The following is a 21,830-nucleotide window of genomic DNA, read 5'->3' as shown; positions in this document are numbered from 1 at the left end:
GTGTCTGGTTGCAGATTCTAATACACTTTTTATATGTAATTTTTTTTATTTTTATTTATTTATATTTTTTATTTTATATTTCATATTTTATATTTATTTTTTGAGAACCACAGAATTTAACGACCGTCTTTTGAATGGTTGAATGGTCACCATTTGCAAAACCAACTAAACATCGACCAATAACAAAAAAAAGGTAACACCATAGCATCGACCAAGCAATTAGTTACAACTATCTTATAAAATCATATATAGGGAAGCATCGGAGCTTATACTAGCCGATCGTTATATTCTCGATAGTGTCATTATTACCAACTTATAATTTTCTTTTTTTTTTCACTGTTCTGCTTCTGATATTTATTGTGCAAGCCAAGTGTGCTTGCCTCCAGATACAGCATCAAATCAAGTAAGCTATCAAATAGGACAGAGCAAAAAACAAGAGAGAAAAATATAGCTGTTGTACCAGACATTCTTCCCCTGTGATTCAACATAGCTTGTTTTGTCTGCTATTTCTTTTTTTTTACGTTGTTTTTTTGGAATTTGATACTTTTAATAATTTTAATAATTTTCAAAAGCAAAATTAGAAGGAATCATGAGTATCGTCAATGAAGGAGTTAACAATTCCAGTGTATGTATTTTGCAGAGAAAGAAAGAAAGAAAGAAAGAAAGAAAGAAAGCAGAAGAGAGACCGTGAGTGTGTGTGAGGCGAAGAGGAGGAGAAAAGGGGCATCATACGGTCACTTTATAAACCATGTGTTTATGAGCCATATTTACTTTTCTTTTCTTTTCTGATCTTTCCTTGTCTTCTTATTTTTTTAATTTGAATACAAAATACTAACAATCTAATTAGAAGACCAGGTCCGTTGTTCGACACAATCTTCACCCTGCGGCATTAATCAGAAACATTGTCAAACGAATACCCAGGAACTTGCCGTATTATGGCAACACCAGAGTTCGCATAGATAAGATTGATCCCATAACCAACGAGTTACTGAAATTACGACCACACGGCTCACTGCTTAAAATCACGAAAGTAGTGGAAGACCATGTATCTTTATACTCCGCAAAGCTACAGGAGTTATTATACTTGGTTCTTGATGAGCCAAATTTAGATGACAATGCTCGAATCAAAATTGAACAATCGCTCAGTGATCTTTTGTCATACTTACCTCGAGTGAGTAATAAAGATTATAACGAGTTTAAGAACGACAATAACGGTAACATTAAGAATAACAATACCAATACCAATACCGATAACAAAAACAATAATAGGGACAACAAGAATAGCAATAGCAAGGACAACAAGAATAACAGTTTGGATAACCAGAGCAATAAGAGAAAAAGTTCAGATGATTCAAATGCTGAGGAAAGCGTCAATTGTCGGCTAAAGCATAATATCCCCTATCCCGAGAAACAAGAACTGTTCCCAACTTACCCAGCAGATTACTTGTCTAAAATTTTACTCGATAATTATTTTGCATTAACTAGAGTATCGACTTCTTATTTCAATTTATCATTAAGCTCAGTAGTTACCAAGTATATCGTTGAGCTTATCTACCAACTCAACTATTGGGAGGTAGTTCACCTTGCCCACATGATTCCAGAAATTCAAGATTTTCTACAATTGATTGGGTTCGAAGTAGTTAGCACTTCGTTCGGCCCGATTGTAAGACCCCCAGAAAACTATCTTGAAGATAAGATGCTCCAAGGCTTACAATATCCGTTTCCATACCCCTTTTACAATTACAGTTACCATTCATTTGATCCCGATGTTGGAAAGAGGAAGATGGAACTGGTTCGAATTACGCCCTACATTGATATCACATTGAAAAATACGGATCTTCCACCAGTAAAGAAGAAACGTGGTAGAAAATCAAAGAAGGCCTTAGAGCGAGAAGCAAAAGAATTGGCCACGAGACAGCGAGAAGCAAAAGAATTGGCTATGAGACAACGAGAAGCAAAAGAATTGGCTTTGAGACAGGCACACGTGAGAAAACTCCTTGAAACACACAATAGGAAGAAGGAGGAACAAAAAGATCAAGAAGATCAAAAAAAAGAAGAAAAAGCGAAAAAAGCTGGAAGAGAAAAGAATGGTTCAGAAAAACTGGAAGGATCTTTGCAAAACTTTAGTATTATCGATAGCTCTGAGCCAGAAACGGCAAAACGTACACTGGTTGAGGTTACATCCGAACAGCAACCAAACCCTGCCTTATCCAAAACAATTCAAGCTCCATCACAAGAAGAGAAGGAAAAGAAGGCAAAACGTGGTAAATCTCGTGCTGGTACAAGTACGGGAACTAGAAAACAGTTGGAAGATTTCAAACTCTCTTCACAACGAGAGGCTGCTCCAGAACGGTCTATGAGCCATTCTCCTAATACCAAATCTACTGCTACTTCTACTCCTACTGCCACTCCTACTGCCACTCCTGCTGCTACTGCCACTGCTACAGCAAACACAACCGCAACCAATATAACCAATGCTACAGCCGTACCTGCAGCAGTAACAAAAAATAATGGTATAGTCTCAGATCTTTTCCCAAGTGTAACACCATCATCTGGTGGCGACAGATCTTTTATACTTAGCGACCAACTGGTGAAAGCCACTGATCCAATCAAGACGTCATCTATTCAAACCAATGACTCCCTTAACCAAACGTACGCTCAACTGCAAGTACCTACACGAGTATCTACACCGCAGTTTGTCACAAACTCATACACACATGTTTCTCATCCTTCTTCACGAATACACCCACAGCAACAATTATCCGCTGATGAACAACGGTTGATGACAAAAACGAATGCTGCCAATACTCACTTATCGCCACAATTTTCATCTCCATCATTGCCACTCCCACCTGTGTTGCCACCAACACAACAGCATCGAACTTATTCGACACAAGGAGTGCATCCACCGCTCATACCACCACCTGTACTGGGAATGACTTCGAACAAAATCCCATCTTCTCAGGTTGGTCGTCAAGATATACCGCTACTCAATCCAATTAATAACTACACTCCGGTCAAAGAGGTTCATGGCTACGAGCCTGCTCACTCTCAAACTCAAACTCAAACACAGGCACAGGCACAGGCACAAAGTCAGAACCATATTCAAAAGCAAAACCAAAACCAAAAGCAAAAGCAAAACCAGAGTCCAACTATTTTACCTTCTTTTGCTAACTTGCAAGGAAAACTGTCAATCTCAACTCAAACAAACAACACCACGAATATGAGTCAAAATCCAGTATATGCAAATCAGTATTCCCAATCTCCTTCCTTAGGTTCCCGCCAGTTTCTGCACCAACTGCAACTTCCATCAATATCAGTAGGGACTTCACAGCAATCAAGTCCGATAGGCTCAGCAGTGCCTGTAAATCAAGAGTTATCCTTGCAGCAAACTAGATCAATTAGTTCACAGCTGCCAACGCATTTGGCACAGCCTGTATCTGATAAATCGACTTCTATTGTCAGCTCAACGCCCTCCACAACGGCACAGAACATAAAAGACCTGCAAACTGTTTCCAATCCAGGCCCACATGAAATTGTGATGAAGTTTGGTAATCCAGACGAGGAAGTAAAACGATTAGCACGGACCGGCACTATTCATCAATGTAGACTTGTTGACCCCGTGACCAAAAGCGCATGTCTCAAAATATTTTATGGCAAAAATGAACTTTTACGTCACCAGGAGTTTGTTCATGCCACGAAAAAGAAGATATACAAGTGTATTTATTGTGAACGAAATGGCTCTCGGGTGCAAAGCTATCCACGTCATGACTCTTTGGCAAGGCATATACGAAGAAAACATGGTATTACAGGCAAGGAGAACAAGATGGCGGTGAATTATGCCAAAGATAATGTTGAAGTAATGGATGAAGGAGACAATAATGGCGAAGAAGGCGGCGCCAGTATTGGGAGCGGCGATAGCTCTTCTAGCAAGCCTTTGCAAACAGGACATAAGTATGATTTGCAGCCAGGAGAGATCCCAGCAGCAGAGGTACAGAAAATGTTGCGTAAAGTTGATAAACTAAAGACAAATCCTCATCTGTCTGATTCTCCATCACCCGCTTCAGCTTCTCTTTCTGGTTCGGCTTCAGTACAAGTTGGGGAGAAACAACCACATGTACGTTCTCAAACACATTCCCAGGCACAGGAACAGGCACAGAATCTAGAACGTGAACAAAGACAGAGTTTTTATTCAAATGCCCCTTCGGTGTATGTAGCGCCTACTCAGGATCGACCACAAACGCCCACACAAGGGGTAACGCAAACATCAAGTCATCAAGAAACAACGTCACAAGGGCCGCAAGTGAAACGCCAAAAAGCTAATGTATTAAGAAAAGTATCGCACAATAATGCAAGTACAAGTACAGGTACAAGTACAGGTACAAGTACAGGTACAGGTAAAAGTGAAACTGGAACTGTAACTGTAACTGGACCTGGACTTGGAAGTGTTGAAGCAGGAGCAGGCACGGTCGCAAGTATTTCCGGAGGTCCTCCTGGCACACCCAGTGAAACATCCAACACACAAACACATCCACCTCACTCGCTTTCTGCATTTGAAAAATTTCAACAAGACCCAAGGTACAAGATCCCAGATACACCACCATCATTCCGCACTATGTTTATGCAAGACCAATTGCCTGCCGACATTCACAAAAAATTTCCTGATTTACCCAGGTTGCAGAAAATTAGCTCTGCTGACCCCAAAAATAAACAGTTTTCAATATTTTTAGGTCCCACAGCGCCATCTCCATTAACTTCATCTCGAACTCAAAGAAGATCTGTATCACCTTCAACGCAAAGAATAGGTCCACATCCAGTCCCACAAGCTGCCTTTGAACACACATTTGCTGTGCAACATGAGCAGAATCAAGGAGCGTCGCTTCAGCAACAGCTGCAACATCCGCAACAAACACAATACGCCGAATATGATCATCATCAACTCCAGCCACAACCACAGTCCCAACCCCAACCCCAACTCCACCGTCCGCAACTTCTGCCGGTTAATCATATGCAACAACTACGTCAGATGCCACATATTCCGCAGTTGTCAAATCATTTTCCTCATTCGCAACAGCAACAGCATCAACAACAGCAACAGCAACAGCAACAGCAACAGCAACAGCAACAGCAACAGCAACAGCAACAGCAACAGCAACAGCAACAGCAACAACAGCACCAGCACCTGCAGCAACAGCAACAACAACAACACCAGCACCAACACCAACAGTCTAGTGATCAAAGATATAATGTCAAACTTCCGCTGATACAAGACTTCAATTCCGGATTCCGCGGATAGAAGACGGTTCTACAGTATTGAAAATGGATAAGTGATTTACAACATGTTGTTGAAACTAACAAATAAGAAATGATTTTAAACAAACAAGTAAATAGAGTAGTAAAAGATCTTAGGTACTCGATTACATCGTTATGGTAAGGTTTTCAATTACTCAGTAGAATCAAATGATTGCAAAAATGGCAAAAAAAAAATAAATAATAAAAAACATAAAAAAAAAATAATTAAATGGCAAATTGCTGGTTAGGTAGTGTAAAAAAGCCCAATTAATTCGCAGCCACTTTTCCACTTAAACCTTCACTTCTCTGTCCTTTGTTATTTTGTTTTTTTTTCTCCTTGGTCCTCTCCCTGCATCACCAATTCCCCCCTCCGTTAATTTTTGATTTTTATTTTCGTACTGTGAACAGACAAATTTGATTAAAAGTTTGCATAGACGGTAGTAAGCTTTTGTCTACCATTTTATAAAACTCATTAACTATTGTCTATTGAAATGGTTTTTGTTACAAGAGCCACACCCAGTTCTCCTTCAAAGCACATTGTTATCAACTACTCTTTTTCCTTCCAATTTGTTTTTCTCCTCTCTCTCTCTCTCTTCCACTCTCTTTCTCGCTCTCTCTTCCTCTCGTTTTCTTCTTGTTAGTTTGTTTGTGTGAGGTGACAAATTACTGTTGCACAAGAATATCAAAATAAAATCCCAAAATTTAATTTTACACCCATTCTTTTTAATATACAAATAATTTGTACCAACAACCACTTTTCTTTTTGACAAAAGCATTCACAATTCATAGTCCACACAATTATTTACTCTTTTGTTTTTGTTCTTACCAAACATTTTATAAAGAAGGAGGACAAGTACTCACTGACCAACAAGGCATTCTATTTGGATTCTTCTTCTTCTTTCTTGTTTTTTTTTTCTTTTCTTTGATTTTGATTTTGGAAGAAGGTACTTGAAAATTGCAAATAGGATAATAGAAGATACAGTGGAAGTACAAGAGGAAGCTTTTTAAACCACAATTGGAGATGTCAGACACCAAACAAGTGTATGATAAAAATGATCAAAATAGAAATTATCCTGGGAAAACACCAAATCCTCCACCCAATGTTTTATCCCCTATAACCAATGAAAATAAGGAGACTGACACCAAACCACATACATCAGCGACGGCTCTACTTCCAAACACAAGCACCAATACTGCAATATCTGCGACATCACCCTCATCATTAGCCAACCAGACAGATTCGGCGTTGTCTATAATGACAGCTACTACAACTTTACCCTCGTCGTCAACTTTGGCGGCTGAACAGAGCGCTTCGATAGAAAAGTCACAAAAATCACAATCACCCTTGCTGAAAGTCCCTAGTATCAACAACACTAAAAATCCTATAGTGGAGAAAGTACCTTCTAAATTTTCGAAACAAATAACTACGGGGCTGGACAAGGACATATCCCAACTACGTGGCAATACACCAGTTGAAAAAGATTCTTTAAAGACGAATGGGTTTCCATCTACGAGTTTGAATGATTCAACAACAATTGGATCTGAAACACCCGGGTCACTGATGCCAGTCTTTGATACCGAAAAGATATTACGAGAACATCAAATTGAAGTACTCACGTCGTCTCAACCATTGGATTTAGAAGAATACAGTACCCATTTGAACAAGTTGGGAAGTATCATTTACGAAAACAAATTTGATAAGAAATTTAGCGCCAAGTTGTTTGACAAATTTAATAAGCTAATGGACAGCTTGGAAGAGTATGTCGATACATCCAACCCATTAGGCTCTCAGCTCCATTTATTAATTGAACAAAATTTTGATCTTTTCATCAGATTGTCTACAAACTATTCAGTTATTGAAGTATCAACTGCAACCATCCGCTTTTTGACCACGGTAGTGATGAACCTAAATTACTGGGAAATCTACAATTTGCTCAACTGGAAGCCCGTAATATATCACTTTCTCAATTTGGTCAATTTTGATCTCAATGAATGCTACAGAAAATTCATTAGTGACTATCAAAACTTTACTTACGACAAAGCCCCACAGCCGTCTGTTGCTCCAAAAGTCAAATCGAGAACCAGAGTTCGCAAGCGTAAACGGTTGGTTGATTTTGATGATATGATATCAGAGGAACGAGAACGTACTGGAAGATTCTTCGAACCCAATCCCGATACAACAGACCACGACCATTTTGTTGCTGATATTGTCTCCGGAGCTAGCATTCAAAAACGCAAATTCAGACCAGATGTCAAACTTGAGCATCACAAAATTATCAAAAAGCCTCAGCCGCCTACGGATAAACAATCAAATAAATCATCTAATTATGACCCCGACGTTGTTCATGAATGCCAATTACCTTCAGCTGAGGAGCCTCATAAATTGTGTTTGCGCCGATTCTCGAGAAAGTATGAGTTGATTAGGCACCAAGAAACAGTACATTCCAAGAAGAAGAAACTTTTCAAATGCTACGTTTGCGTCAAACAGAATCCAGGTGTAGGACCCAGAATTTTTACTCGTCATGATACACTAGCTAAGCATATTCGGGTCAACCACGAAATCTTTGGCAAAGAAGCTAAAGCAGAAGTGGCGTATTCGAAAAAGCATGCTGAAGTTGTCGAAGAAGGTGATATTACTGTTCATGTTGGAAGAAGAAAGACTAAAGTTGACTTTGAATTAAGAGCACATATGGATAAAGGGCAAGAAGATGGTTTGGCATATCTCGAGACAAGCGATTTAGAATCAGGGGAGGAAGAAGTTGTTTTCAACAAACGTTAGAGCATCCAGCTCAAAATGCGGCTATTACTATTATTCACGAGTGTTTGCTTGTTTCCCTTCCTAGTTTTTTTTATTAAACTTTTCAATTTTTCATCTCTTTAAATTTTTTCGAATGAAAGACATTAAATGCTGACTTATATTTACGTCTTACGAATAATGTATCTAAATATCTATTCATATATATATATATATGTACATATACATATATAAATAAATCTCGGCTATGTTTGTACAGTGACTTTTCTTTCGTAATCTTGTTGCTCAAGGATTGCCTTTTTGATTTCTTCATCTTTAATCTCGTCTATAATTTCTTGCGGAATACTTGCTAAACCAGTTACGGGTCGCCTCAAATCACCAGAATCAATGTATATATCTCGAGTCAATTTGCTGTTCAGCTTCTGCTTGTCGTCAATTTTGCACACACTTAGATGATTTGGTTGCGTATTTGTTGGGAATTGCACGGTATTTGTAAATACATCTCTTAAACCACTGCTCGTCACTTGCGCTCGCAATTCTGCTAGTTTATGATTATAATCGGAGGTCTGAGATGCAATCTGGTATAACCAAGTTTCATCAGTTTGGTAGTTTACAATTGGTACTGGAGCCATTGGAGTAGCATTCCCACCGGAGGCAACTCCACTACCACCGTCTCCCAATAAATTTGATAATTTGTTCTTATAAATTTCTTCTGGGTCAGCGTATTCCCCAGGGATATCTCCATTCTCAAGTGCTTTTTGCTCCCAAAAATCATCAATAACTTTCTTTCCTTCCTTGATCATCCGAGCTCCAAACTCACGAAAGATGGACCTTGCACTGACTAAATTCACTGCACGACCTTTGTACGAGTTTGGGATAATACCTCGTTGAATTAGATCCATTTTTTGATCATGGTCACAAACGCGTTTGAATAAAGTCTTGTGCGTTTTGAAAAGAAGATACGAGTCACGAAAACCAACCATACGTGCTGGACCAGTGGAGATCATATATAGACGATCACCTTCACCTAAAATTTTGAACGTGTCCATCTTGAATTCACGTCCACCTTTCAAATAGCCCAATTCGTCAATCTTTTCTTTACCCTTTGGATCTTCATTGGGGATCCGAACTTCATCATTTTCAACACTAATTGGGTTTCCATCTGCATCAAACACATCATCCGTATTGAACATATACTCCTTTTCTTTCTTCTTCCTTCCGCGTCTCCACAGTTTTCCCACTCTAGGTACTTCTTGTGGTGCTTGCTCCTCATCCTCACCATCCTCATCCTCATCGTTCTCCTCGTCATCGTCCTCGTCCTCGTCCTCGTCCTCTTCTCCATCATCCTCTCCAACTTCTTGCTCTTCGCCATTAACGTCATCTACTTCTTCCTCATCATCATCTCTTAATGTCACTGTCTTTCTCTTTTTTGTCTTATGACCAATTTTGAAATCTACTTGATCTTGCGCCGCATTATCATTATCATCATCGCCATCATCATTGATGTTTGAATCATCGGCTTGAATACTGGTATCGTCATCCACAAATTCATCATCTTCATTATCGCCAACCTCTTCCTTTACTTTGGGTGCAGGTTCTTCTGTCGATTTTGATTCTCTGGTACTTCTCCGTCTTTTAGCCATTCTTTTATCAGTTTAAGAAGAAGGATATATATGCTGCGCAATGCACCTGTCGTATACTTTTATTATCTTTGTACTGTACTTGTATTGTACTTTACTTGTTTTGTACTTGTTCAATGTAATATATGTTTAGACGTTCATCAACAAAATGAGAGGAATCCGCGCGCACACACACAAAATAATATTCTAGTACCTACAAGAATGCTACCATATGGATAAACATGAGTGCTTCCATTTATTTCGATTTTTAACTCAAATTATTTACAGGTTTATATACACCATACTTTTTCAAAGCAAGAAACACACAGTCACAAATTCATACACACACAGATACACATATGCATATATGCATATATGTATATATGTATATATGTATGATCTTTTTCTTTATTCATTAATCACGGAAGTGTCTGTTTTTCCAACTTCACAATTTCCTGCTTACATGTTCTTGAACTCCTTATTCGTCTTACTTTTTTTTTTTCTTTTTCAAATTGTACGTTTGGTTTCAATCCCTATGCTCATTTTCGGGTTTCTCATCTTTAAATGCAGCTTTTCCATCAAGGTACTTGTCAAACGCATCGTTATTCTCTTGGAAGGGTCTCTTGCCCAAAAGTCTAATCATATCCTCACGTGTAATGAATTCCTTTTTAAGCAACTCTTGAGCAACAAGATTGACTTCATGCGATTTCTCGGTCAACAACTCTTTACATTTGGTGTAACATTCATTGACAATTCTTTGAACCTCATTGTCTATTTTTTTGCTGGTTGAATCACTAAATGGTTTGGTCAAGTCATCTTGCGACCTAGTATCTGCATAATTCACCATACCAATCTCGGGAGACATACCAAATCGCAACACCATCGACTGTGCAATATTGGTAACTTTCTTAAAGTCATCATGAGCACCACTTGTCACCGAGGCAAAATTTAACTCTTCGGATACTCTACCACCCAATGTCATGATCATACGATCGTAAAGTTGAACAGCAGACATGAGGTATTGATCAGGTGGCAAATACTGAGCATATCCCAAAGTACCCAGTCCACGTGGAATGATTGAGACTTTCAATAATGGGTGGGCATGTTTCAAATACCAGCCACAGATGGCATGGCCGGCTTCATGAAATGCAACGATTCTTTGCTCCTCGGGGTTGAGCAATTTCGATTTCTTTTCGACTCCGCCAATAACTCTTTCTATAGCCAATTCAAAATGTCTTAATGTAACAGAGTCAGCATTGAATCGAGCAGCGATAAGTGCAGCCTCATTACAAACATTAGCAATATCGGCACCTGAAAAACCAGGGGTCAATGCAGCTAACCTTCCAGATAAGTCACGATCGATGTTCTTTTGCAAGGTAATTTTCCTTAAATGAACATCAAAAATCTCTTTTCTCCCTTGTAATTCTGGGTTATCAATATGCACGTGTCTATCGAATCTACCAGGTCTCATCAATGCCTTATCTAGAATATCGGGTCTATTTGTACCAGCCAACACAACAACATGATCAGTACTGTCGAATCCATCCATTTCAACCAAAAGCTGGTTCAAAGTGGTTTCACGCTCATCATTGGCTCCAGACATATTTCCCTTGGCACGTTGTTTACCAATTGCATCGATTTCATCAACAAACACTATGGAGGGAGCATTTTCACGAGCAGTTTTAAAGAGATCGCGCACACGAGATGCACCAACACCAACAAACATTTCAACAAACTCGGAACCAGAAACAGAATAAAATGGCACACCTGCTTCCCCTGCTGTTGCTCTTGCAAGTAAAGTTTTACCAGTACCAGGTGGTCCTGATAAGATTGCACCTCTTGGAATCTTGGCTCCCAATTTCTCATACTTTTCAGGATCCTTCAAAAAACTAACAAACTCTGCTACTTCTTGTTTTGCCTCCTCCATACCTGCTACGTCCTTGAACTTGGTCTTTACTTCTGTTTCTTGGTTAAACTTTTTTGCTGTAGATTTTCCAAAGCCCATGGGTCCTCCCATTCCACCCATTGACGAGGCCGCCTTCTTAGTCATCCAATAAATGGCACCTAAAAATAGTACAGTTGGCACAAAACTCATTAAAAGTTTTGTTGAATTACCCCTAGTGGTGTATACAACTGGAACTCTCATGCTTGGAGCAATGTTGCATCTATCCTGGGCTTCTCTCAAATTACGCTCAAAAGTTTCAACAGATCCAATGGTGAAATATATTTGACGCCCCATTGGCTGGTTGGTACCAGCAACATCATTGAGTTCAACATATGCAACACTATTGTTGACAACAATAACTTTTGAAACTCTATTCTTGCTCAAATAATCAGCAACAAATGTTTGGAAAGTAATCTCATCATCATTGGTCAGTAAAAGACCTCGGAATAGGAAGAATGACAAGAGAATAAAGAATCCAGCTTGCAAAACTCTTTTGATCTGGATGTCTGCTTCAAATATGGTGTTCTCTTCTTTTCCTTTGTTGTTTTTGTTCTTGCTTTTCCTATCCTTATTCTGTTCATTTCTATTAGAGCCATTAGTATTCGGATCCTTACCGTCACTGTCACCTGATGACCCTGACCTTTTAAAACTATTGAACCCACTTTTTCCCTCTCCAAAAAAGTTGTTCTTTTCATTGGGGAAAATAAATGGGTTACCGGATTCTTTCATTTGTGACAAACGATCACGCAAAATTTTCATGTTGCTCAAAACAAACAACTCTTGAGGACAAAGTGGAAATCTTTTGGTTCCTTCCACAGCCAAACTGGTGGACTCCAAAGTTTCAAATATTTTAAACCAAGTATGTGCAGCTTCTGTTTCGATTCCAAGGCTTTCAGCACTTTTAGTAGCGTCGAGCTCTTTATCATCTGCCCTTGCTTTATCATAAATGGACAAAAGCGCCTGTACTTTATCGTTTGTAAATTGCATTTGATCCAAGAACGCAATATTGTTTGCCAATGCATAGTAAATTCTCACAGCCTCGGTGATCTCATCGTTGGAAGGTGGTACAATATCAGGGTGCTCTTTTTCAAATTTACTTTTAATGTCGTTAAATAATTGATCAATAATAGTGCTGTCCATAATCATATTGGGTTCTCTTTTTGCAAACTCTTTACATCTGAGTTCAAATTCATCTAACATAAACTCGTAAACCACAGATAATCGCTGAAGATACTTTTGATCGAATGGATTTGGCGGTAACTTCATATCGAGTAAACTGGCATCTTCCCTGAATACGTTGTTCATAAGACTACCATATTTCTCAACGAGTTTACCGTACTGCTCATAAAATTTATCATCTTTGTTGAATGGGTTAAATGCTTTCCGAAGTTGGCTTGGGGAGGCATGTATCAGTCGCCTGATTATAGACGAAAATAATGGTCCTCGCCTGAGTATCAGGAGTTGCAAAGTTCGACTTCGCCATATAATGGGACGAAGCATTTGTTGTGGGTCTGTATTTGAAGTTACTACAAATAGTTTAGATTTCAAGTAGTAGAAGTGAATATAAAGTAAGTGCCAACCTCTTGTCAGGATTTTTCGACCTTGGCTTTGCGCCATTGCGCCCTCCCATATTTGCACTCGCTCGCTCGCTCGCTCGCTCACACTAACATACACACACGCACACGCACAAGCATACAAAATCAAACTTTCAATTACTCAATCGCCATCACACACACTCTCTCACTCTCTCACTCTCTCACACCCTCTCTACCAATTTTGGCATTTTTTTTTTTAATTTTTTTTTTTCTTTTCTATTTTGTATATTCTTTTGCTCCACTCAACATTGTATGGTTACTGGAACCTCAATAAATGCGGCTGCAATTCTGAGAAGCAGAATAATATACAAAAGCGGACATACAATTAGTAAAAATTGACTTGACATTTGCAGCGTTCTTGATTTTTAAAGACTTTTCAACTTTTGTTATTCATTGATCTATAATATATATATAGCTGAACGTTTTAGACTATAGAGAAGCTGGCTATTACAGGTCGATGGTCGCTGAACCTAAATCCTTGATCAAATAAATTGTCATCAACCTCATGTCCTAGAATCTTTATGCCTGATTCAGGACTCATGTTCCAGATATAATCTATGGTATATCCAGTTGCATTGCCAAAACCTGAAAATGTTGGCAATGTTGGTAATGTGGGTGACTTGGGTGACTTTGGTGTCTTGGATAACTCTAACAGCAAAGTCATTGGGTCATTATTACTTTTTCCAAGTTTTTCAGAGAAAGTATCCACCAGTTTTTCTGCAGCAAGCAATTTATACACTTGGTTATTGCTCTTGCTATTAAAATCGCCGCTTAAAATAGTTGGGTGAGTGTTGGGTATTTGCTTAACGTATTGCATAATAAGCTTCATCCCAAATACTCTTGCCTTTTCGGACCTGTCATCTAAATGAGTATTGACATAGTTGACGATTTGGCCTCCGTTTTTATGCTTAAATGTTGTCAAGGTGACAATTCTTTTTGAACCTGCCGAGGGAAATTTTGACGGTTTGAGTGGAGTGTGACTTAACCATCTTGTAGTGGCATTAAGCAATTCCCATTCGTCTTTATCATAGAATATCGGTGCATATTCGCCTTTTGTATGACCATTGTCCCTCCCAATACCGTAATAACTCCAATTTCCCTGCTGCATCTCATTCGTATGGGAATCGTGGTCGTTACTCAAGTCGTGCAAGCCGTTCAAGCCGTTCAAGCCGTTCAAAATATCAATAACTTGTTCGTGTTTACATTCTTGCAAGCCAACTAACAGTGCTGTGTCTCGAACGTGCCTTTTGATGGATGCTATTACACCATATCGTCTCTTCAGCCAGGAAAGTTCATGCGGCCGACGCTTGTGACCAGGAGCAGCATACCGAACATTATGCGTATAAATCTTCATCTGAAACGGATCTGTTCTGGCCTCCAACTCATTGACCGGAATTAAATGTTTTGTTGATAAACCAAAAGAGAAATTAACGAAAATTAAGAAACTGAGAAGTGGGAGATTCATACTAACAGGTATAAGATCCGTCGATGCTTTAGTAAAGTATTTGATTATTGCTGAAGACGATAATGAAGCTAGCGATGCTTTCATCGTACTTTTATATACAACAATCTCTATACAACAGTCTCTATTTAACATATTGTCATCACTAAACCTTGATTCAAATGAAGCAAACAGTTATCATATAGAAAGAGCTGCTAAACTGCGCCATTAAGCACCGATATAGATGGGCATGGTAGAAAAGTATAAATAGAAAAGGCTTCAAATTGAGAAATCTATATAACCGACATTGATATTGCTAATAGGCTCTCCCTTTCGAGTTCTCCTTCTATATATTCCATTGCCTATTTTTATCTTGTTCTACATATCTATCTATATATATATATATCTATCTATATATATATATATTCATTTTGAAAAGTGTTCCAGATGCTAAAAATACTTTTTTTTTGGTGCAATATCGCCGAGGGTAGATGTATTTTTAGCCATTGTTTCTCTCTCTGGGCAGTGTGCCCTTTTTTAAAATTCTCTATTCATGTCGATTGTGCAAATCAATGATTCATAGTTGAACTTCTATACTCTGCGTTCATTTTCTTTTCCTTCTATCTAGGGTCTTTTTCGTTACAATAATTGACTTACCTAATATTTAATAACCTGATGCTATACTTATAAATCTATGGCGAAGAAGGGTGAATCACACAGTTCATGTTTTCGCTCTCCCCAGTAATGGTCGTGAATATACGAAGTAACGGGAAAATAATCTTGGCAATATCTTCATCCACTGCGCGTGAATGGAAAAAGAGACCTAACCATCAAAAAACAAAAATATATATATATGTAAATAAAAAACCAATACTATAATGACACAAGACCAAATATAAAAATAGACACATTTATAAGCTCCATAACTATTTCGAAACATATTTGGCCATTTTCTTTTTTATTTTTATTTTTATTTTAACAGCTCTAAATCATAGTGTTGAAAAGAACTCTTAATTTCCGCAGCTAGTTTGTATGATGGTTTTGGAAATATTTAATTTAATTGGTCTAAAGTTTATGGAAAAATTTGACAATTTTTAGAATTCATGCAACAGAATGAATAAAACAGAATACTCATAGTCTCTACTCTTTAGTCAATATTTTTTATCTTCACTGTTCAACTGTGGAACTTTCCCCCGTCCCTTTTTTTCTTTCTTTATTCCGGCCCTGTTTTCTAAAAAAAGTGGAAAGGCACAATATTTTACTAATTAATTAATTAAAAAACGGATACTATTTGGTTGCATTTTTTATTTTTCGATTTTTTTTTTCATTCTTCCTCTTTATTTCTATCACGTTTCTTTTTTATTTTTTTCTTTTTTATTAAACACAATGTATTAAGTTATTTACTATGCTACTGTAACATGTCTCTTGAAAAACGCCTCGTCTTCTCCTGGATCTAATTCGCTCATCTCACTTATATCCTCCGAATCCGAGTCTATTAGTATATTCTCATCCAAGTCGTACACTTCACCTACTAAACCTTTTACTACCATCATAATTTCATCTAATCGGTTATAAATCATATGAGCAATTAATAGTGACAAAATGTTGAGTTGTCCGTCTCGACTAAAGAATTTCTTATAGTCCAAGTTATCCAATAGTGAGGCTTGATCATTTTCGCTCTTTTCACTATAAAATCGTTCACTTAGTGAAATTTTGTTGATTCCCCATTGTTGACGTAATAATTCCATATGTCGAATAGCAATCGTTGCTTCGGTGATTTTGGGAAGTGGGTCTTTGGTCTTTAATGCATCGGATGCCATATGAATAGTAGCAAATATTTCTGCATCGAGTTCAGAATAACACATACCAACACGCTTAATAATAATGGGAATCCACATTTTGGGGTCCTGCAAGCTATTAAGTGCAACTAAAAGCATGAAATAAAGCTGGACGGTATCCATAATAAGCATTTGTAAACGCATGTATTTACTCTCCGGCCAGTATCCCGCAATTGGTATTTCAAACTTCAATGGCATAAGAAGTTTCGCCAATCCTGCAACGTGCATCAACAAGTACCTAAAGCGTGCAACTAGAACATCGTGACGCTCCTGAATCCGGAAATCAGGGTTGTCCAATCTCTGGAGGGCAAACTTGGAGATGTCGCAATGGATATTACCAATTTCAAACAACGAGCTCGCCAAAATTTTACGAACAATGAGTTTTGATGATTTGGGACGAGGAACGACTGCCGTAAGCGATCCAATGCACAAACCAATAATAACAGACACAAAACGCAACCACGCAGGACGGAATCCCCAGCCTACATTGGCAGAATGGTTGTAATTTGCATCCACCCACGATGTACCCAATACCAATACTGCAGTAACCCCAAACAATATTTGCGGCAATATTGTTTGATGGACGGAAAAGTGTCGATAAAATGCAAGGTAGACAAATAGAACCGCCGTGACTGCTCCATACCCATAATAGTTTCCAGATCCATTGCCGCACGATATATACCATCCAACCATTCCCAACAAACACCCACAGAATGTATAGAATAGCTTTGCAACAAATACATAAACCGTTTGTCCCGTACTCTCACTAATAGACACGGCAATCATCACCACTAGCCAGACAAATCTGTTGCTGTAATACCAATAAGCTGTTGTCCTCACAAAATATGGAATAGCACCAATGCAAATCAACCCACCAGCTCGGATCCAAAACCATAGTTCTTCAGATAGGAGGAAATAAAATATCTTTACTAAATAATAACCAATTGCTTGAGCAAAATTAGATGGTGGAAGATTATCAGCATTCCGAGCACGAATATTGCTTTGAAGATACTCCGGCATTGTTTCCTTCAAATCGCTCGACAAGTGTCTTGGCTTGGAATACCTCGATTTGGTGAAAAAAGTGATAAACTTTGGTGTTGGTCTTCTCTCATCTATATCAATAAACATATCCAACATTGCAACAATCTTGTCCAATTGGTACCTAGCAATTTGAAGAAACAAAACACCCTGACTCACCAAAAATAAAACAGTCTCCTCCGATTTCGCATTATCAAACATCATGTTTTTCAAGACTTCCGGATCATCAAACTTCAACAATGCCTGTTCGATTTCTTTTTTGGAGTTCTTCACCCTTGCTGCCATTTCTTTTTGCTTTTCACAATGTTTCTGCCATCTTCCGGGAATCCAGGAGTAAATACGAAACTCGTTAGCTGCCCTTAACCATTCAATAATGTCTTGAATTCCGGTATTGGCAACATCCAAAAGTACGCCAAAATGCTGATTGAGAAATTTTGCAATAAGATCAATATCCAGCACCGATATTCTATGACCCCTTCCGTGGTACATGATCCTATTTCTCAACACACGAACCCTCTTTCTAGTCTCGTATTCACCGACTTTTCTATAAGAATCCTGGATTGCGCTAAACAATTTAGCATGTCCATGTGCCAAAGAGGATGCGTTGGATTTACGTCTTGTTATACCAAAATCGTCTTTGGCAAAATATGTTCTTTCTTGTAATAATTGATAGAAGTGTGCATAACTTGCAGTAGCAGTGATTAAATTCTTACACGTGGATCGAAATTGACCAATATCACCAACGTCAAATCTACCGTACGAGTATTCTAGCCAGATTGTAGAAGCCACAATCTCCAAAGGCGCCATCTTGGATCTTACTCCAGTGATATCCTTTTTGATTTGCTTGTAATTGGCGAAATTAGGTGCAGAGGGCCGCATTGTATTGAACAATCTTGTATTTTTCACATTAATTTCTTTTACTGCAGACAATATTCCTAATGAACCTTGTAGATAATTTCGATTAGAAGTTGTTGGAAAAACGACAAAAGCTGATAGCACTTTCAATACCAATGAGATTCCTGTAGGTCTCATGACTTGGAAGCCTACACTCAAGGGCTGGTATAAGGGAGAGAAATGGCCATAACATGAGAAAATGACATTGGCGATTTGACCGCCAATATAGACTAAAGACCATAATGGGTGTAGTCTCTGTCGCATATTTCCCACAATCATCGTACATGTTATAATAGAAAGGATTGTTATTGCAACTGTTTTCGTTGTGATATAACGTCCTGAAAAAATTTGTTCAGTGACACAGTCTTGGAGTTGATCGCCCAATTGACATGAACCTTCTTCAACAAGTTGTTGTACTAGTTGCTGCTCGGTTATACCACCATGCATATCGTTGATAATCTTGGATCGAACCACGTGGTGAACAAAGGCAATCATCATTCCAATTAACCATGCCAACGCAGTTAAAACATTCATGATAATGGAAGTACCACCCGAGATTGTAATCATTGCTACAATGAGCATCAAGTATGCGGCACTTCCAAGCCAGTGGCTGGTCATGGGCACGATGGTCAATATCGCAGCTGACCATAAATAACACCAGCTTCGGAAAATAGTTTTGAATGAATTATAATCTAAATGGTTCAAGATGTAGTTAGGGTACACTATATCAAGAGCTTTCCTCCATACTGACTTGTTTCTCAGTGGTTCCTCTTCAATAACTGTTGTAGCAAAATTTCTTTTATCACCCAGTGGATAATATTCATTGGCCAAAGTGTCATTCTCCACGGGGTCCAATTGAACATTTTCTGCAAAGGGTAATGGAGCTAGAGGTGGCGCTGATAATGGCAGTGGGTCTGTTGTATTGCCGGGTGATATATTTGATGCTGCAGAAGAGGATATTGATGTTAAGGATATATTGTCCCCATCACTGCGATCCGGCATTTGGTTTTTGGTTTCAGAAATTTTATTTCTAATGACAATTGTGAAACTGTTGAAGAATACTTGAGATTACCCGATATTTTACAGATCTATTCCCGTTGTAATCAAGGGTGTGATCCAAGAATAGGGTCAGTGTTAGGTAGACCAAGCGAGTTTTTGGTCTTTGTTGTTGTTGTTGTTGTTGTTATGATTAATTTCTCTACTTTGTTTTTCAATCCGCTCTCTCTGTTTTCGTTATCGGTCCTTATTTTTTTTCTGTTTTTGTTACTATTGTCGTGATTTGTTTCCCGGCTTCTTTATTCTTTCTTTTTGTCCTTACTATTCCCCTTTCTCTTCCTTTTTGATTTTAGTAAACTACAAGGACCATATAAAATTTTGTATTTAGTGCTGTGTCCTGTGTGCTGACGGGTAAATGAAGATCCTATTCAGGAAGGAGTATTTGCGTGAGAGAAAAAAAAAAGCGGCTTTATGACTGGAAATTCCGGAAATAATCTTTTTAAGCAAAAACATAGGTAAAAAAAAAAAAAACAAGGCTATGGCTAAAACATCACTTGGACTTGTCGTAAGTAAACTACCAATTACCATCTCTAACAATATTCTGAATAGTGTTTAACTTGGTTTTCAATAGCAAAAAGTTTATACTAACTGAAAAATAAGTTTAAAGTTAAGCCTAGTGTCGTTCCCACAAATCGTCAATAGCCCTTTTTATTCTATTTCATTTATTTCAATTTACCCACTTTGCCAAACACCCATCTAGTGACATCAAACAATCTTTATTGTACTACTCTGTTTAATTTTTCTTTTTTTAAAGAATAAATAAATAATAATTTAAAAAGATGCGCACCGCAAACACAATCACCACAATAACCAGTAACTACCAACTGATTCTTTTATTGTTTTTTATTGTTTTTTTATTTTTTATTTTATTTTTTTTATTTTTTCTTCTTCATTTCTCAATTTTCAATTCCGTTAACAGATTCCACAGTTCGGTCATATCCGAAATCAGATAAACAGGACTCCAAACTTTTTGTTGAGAATATACAATTTAAATTCATACATTAAATTTATTTACTTCCACTAATACCCTTTTTCCTATCTTTTCACTTTTACTCCTTCTTCTTCTTCTTTTTCTTCTTTTTCTTCTTTTTCCTCTTTTCTCTTCTTTTTCTTCTTTCTTTCTCTCCTTTCTCTGTCGCAACTTCAATTCAATTACTACACAAATGGCTAACATACTTGCACAAGAAGAATTTCAAAAGACTATTGTATCACAATACACTGATGTTATTGGGGAGAAACTTGGTGGCTCTATCGTTTCATTTTCTGATGAATGGTTTGCAGCTGCGGAGAACTTGATCAAACCAAAAGCACCCATTCGTGACGCGACTCGCTTCACCTATGCCGGTGCGTGGTACGATGGGTGGGAGACGAGAAGACACAATGAGGAAGGCGCCGATTGGGTCATTTTCAAATTTGGAGTGAGTTCAGCTAAATTGGTTGGATGCGAAGTTGATACTGCGTTTTTCAATGGAAACCATGCACCAGCTATCTCAGTAGAAGCCGTGCAAATCTTGAATAATGGAAACTCTAGTGATTTCGATGACGATATACTGAAGATTAAGGAAGAGGACTGGGAAACCGTGATTCCAAAGACAGAGTGTGGTCCAAGCCAAAGACATTTCTTTGCCAGAGATGGTGGTGAGACAGAAAAAAACTATACACATGCTAGATTAAAGATGTATCCAGATGGAGGAATTGCTAGATTCCGCTTATATGGAAAAGTCATCCCAGTGACATCCGCGTCTGATGCTTCAAAAAAATTAGATTATGCCTCTGTTCAAAATGGTGGTGTAGCTATCAGTGTTAGCGACCAGCATTTTGGTACAGCAGATAATTTACTCTTGCCAGGCAGGGGACATGACATGAGTGATGGATGGGAAACCAAAAGATCAAGAGAACCGGGGCACGTGGACTGGGTGGTTATCAGATTGGGTGCACCAATTAAGATTCAAGATATTGTTATTGACACTGCACATTTCCGTGGTAACTTCCCACAAAAAGTTAACATCAAGGCAACCAAGGTTGACAATGAATCCGAAATTCAAGACGCTCAATGGACTACCGTTGTTCCTGACCTGAAAACTAGCGCCGATAAAGAACACGAGTTTAAAGTCGACAATGATGGTATTTTTTCACACGTAAAGGTCACTATTATCCCAGACGGGGGTGTAAAAAGAGTTCGTGTATATGGTGTCAAGGCATAACGTAGGATAAACACAAGGATATAAGAAGTACCCAAAAAAATAAAAAAAAATCAAAACCAAAGAAAAAAAGAAAAAAAACGAAAAAAGATAAAACCAAGTCAATTCTTAGAAACCTGAAAGTCGGAAAATTAATCAACTAAAACATTACATAGA

The 21,830-nt window shown here is 38.1% G+C and overlaps 7 protein-coding genes across 7 annotated transcripts; 3 read left to right on the top strand and 4 right to left on the bottom strand. All coding sequences in view use genetic code 12, as the record gives it.

The window, feature by feature from the left end:
* Positions 1 to 589: 589 nt before the first annotated feature.
* PVL30_001200 (uncharacterized protein) lies at positions 590 to 5,296 on the top strand (the record flags this gene model as incomplete). Its single annotated transcript, XM_001528661.2, has 2 exons — positions 590 to 625; positions 848 to 5,296. 2 exons carry the CDS (start codon positions 590 to 592, stop codon positions 5,294 to 5,296), a joined length of 4,485 nt encoding a protein of 1,494 aa, XP_001528711.2.
* A 1,017-nt stretch (positions 5,297 to 6,313) lies between these two features.
* Positions 6,314 to 8,071, top strand: FGR15 (Filamentous growth regulator 15; the record flags this gene model as incomplete). The annotated part of the gene is made up of 1 exon (XM_001528660.1): positions 6,314 to 8,071. The coding sequence occupies one exon, from the start codon at positions 6,314 to 6,316 to the stop codon at positions 8,069 to 8,071; it is 1,758 nt and encodes a 585-aa protein (XP_001528710.2).
* A 221-nt stretch (positions 8,072 to 8,292) lies between these two features.
* Positions 8,293 to 9,690, bottom strand: NPL6 (chromatin structure-remodeling complex subunit RSC7; the record flags this gene model as incomplete). The annotated part of the gene is made up of 1 exon (XM_001528659.1): positions 8,293 to 9,690. One exon carries the CDS (start codon positions 9,688 to 9,690, stop codon positions 8,293 to 8,295), a length of 1,398 nt encoding a protein of 465 aa, XP_001528709.2.
* Positions 9,691 to 10,192: 502 nt separating this feature from the next.
* YTA12 (Mitochondrial inner membrane m-AAA protease component) lies at positions 10,193 to 13,111 on the bottom strand (the record flags this gene model as incomplete). Its single annotated transcript, XM_001528658.2, has 1 exon — positions 10,193 to 13,111. The coding sequence occupies one exon, from the start codon at positions 13,109 to 13,111 to the stop codon at positions 10,193 to 10,195; it is 2,919 nt and encodes a 972-aa protein (XP_001528708.2).
* A 519-nt stretch (positions 13,112 to 13,630) lies between these two features.
* On the bottom strand, positions 13,631 to 14,755 carry PVL30_001196 (uncharacterized protein; the record flags this gene model as incomplete). The annotated part of the gene is made up of 1 exon (XM_001528657.2): positions 13,631 to 14,755. One exon carries the CDS (start codon positions 14,753 to 14,755, stop codon positions 13,631 to 13,633), a length of 1,125 nt encoding a protein of 374 aa, XP_001528707.2.
* A 1,295-nt stretch (positions 14,756 to 16,050) lies between these two features.
* Positions 16,051 to 19,419, bottom strand: PVL30_001195 (uncharacterized protein; the record flags this gene model as incomplete). The annotated part of the gene is made up of 1 exon (XM_001528656.1): positions 16,051 to 19,419. The coding sequence occupies one exon, from the start codon at positions 19,417 to 19,419 to the stop codon at positions 16,051 to 16,053; it is 3,369 nt and encodes a 1,122-aa protein (XP_001528706.2).
* Positions 19,420 to 20,636: 1,217 nt separating this feature from the next.
* On the top strand, positions 20,637 to 21,677 carry DAL2 (Allantoicase; the record flags this gene model as incomplete). The annotated part of the gene is made up of 1 exon (XM_001528655.1): positions 20,637 to 21,677. The coding sequence occupies one exon, from the start codon at positions 20,637 to 20,639 to the stop codon at positions 21,675 to 21,677; it is 1,041 nt and encodes a 346-aa protein (XP_001528705.2).
* Between the last annotated feature and the right edge of the window lie 153 nt (positions 21,678 to 21,830).

This window comes from Lodderomyces elongisporus, chromosome 1, assembly GCF_030384665.1.
Source record: "Lodderomyces elongisporus chromosome 1, complete sequence".
In the NCBI taxonomy this organism is placed as follows: Eukaryota; Fungi; Ascomycota; class Pichiomycetes; order Serinales; family Debaryomycetaceae; genus Lodderomyces; species Lodderomyces elongisporus.
Note: the sequence above shows the minus strand (reverse complement) of the source record. Positions and strands in the feature narration are given on the sequence as shown.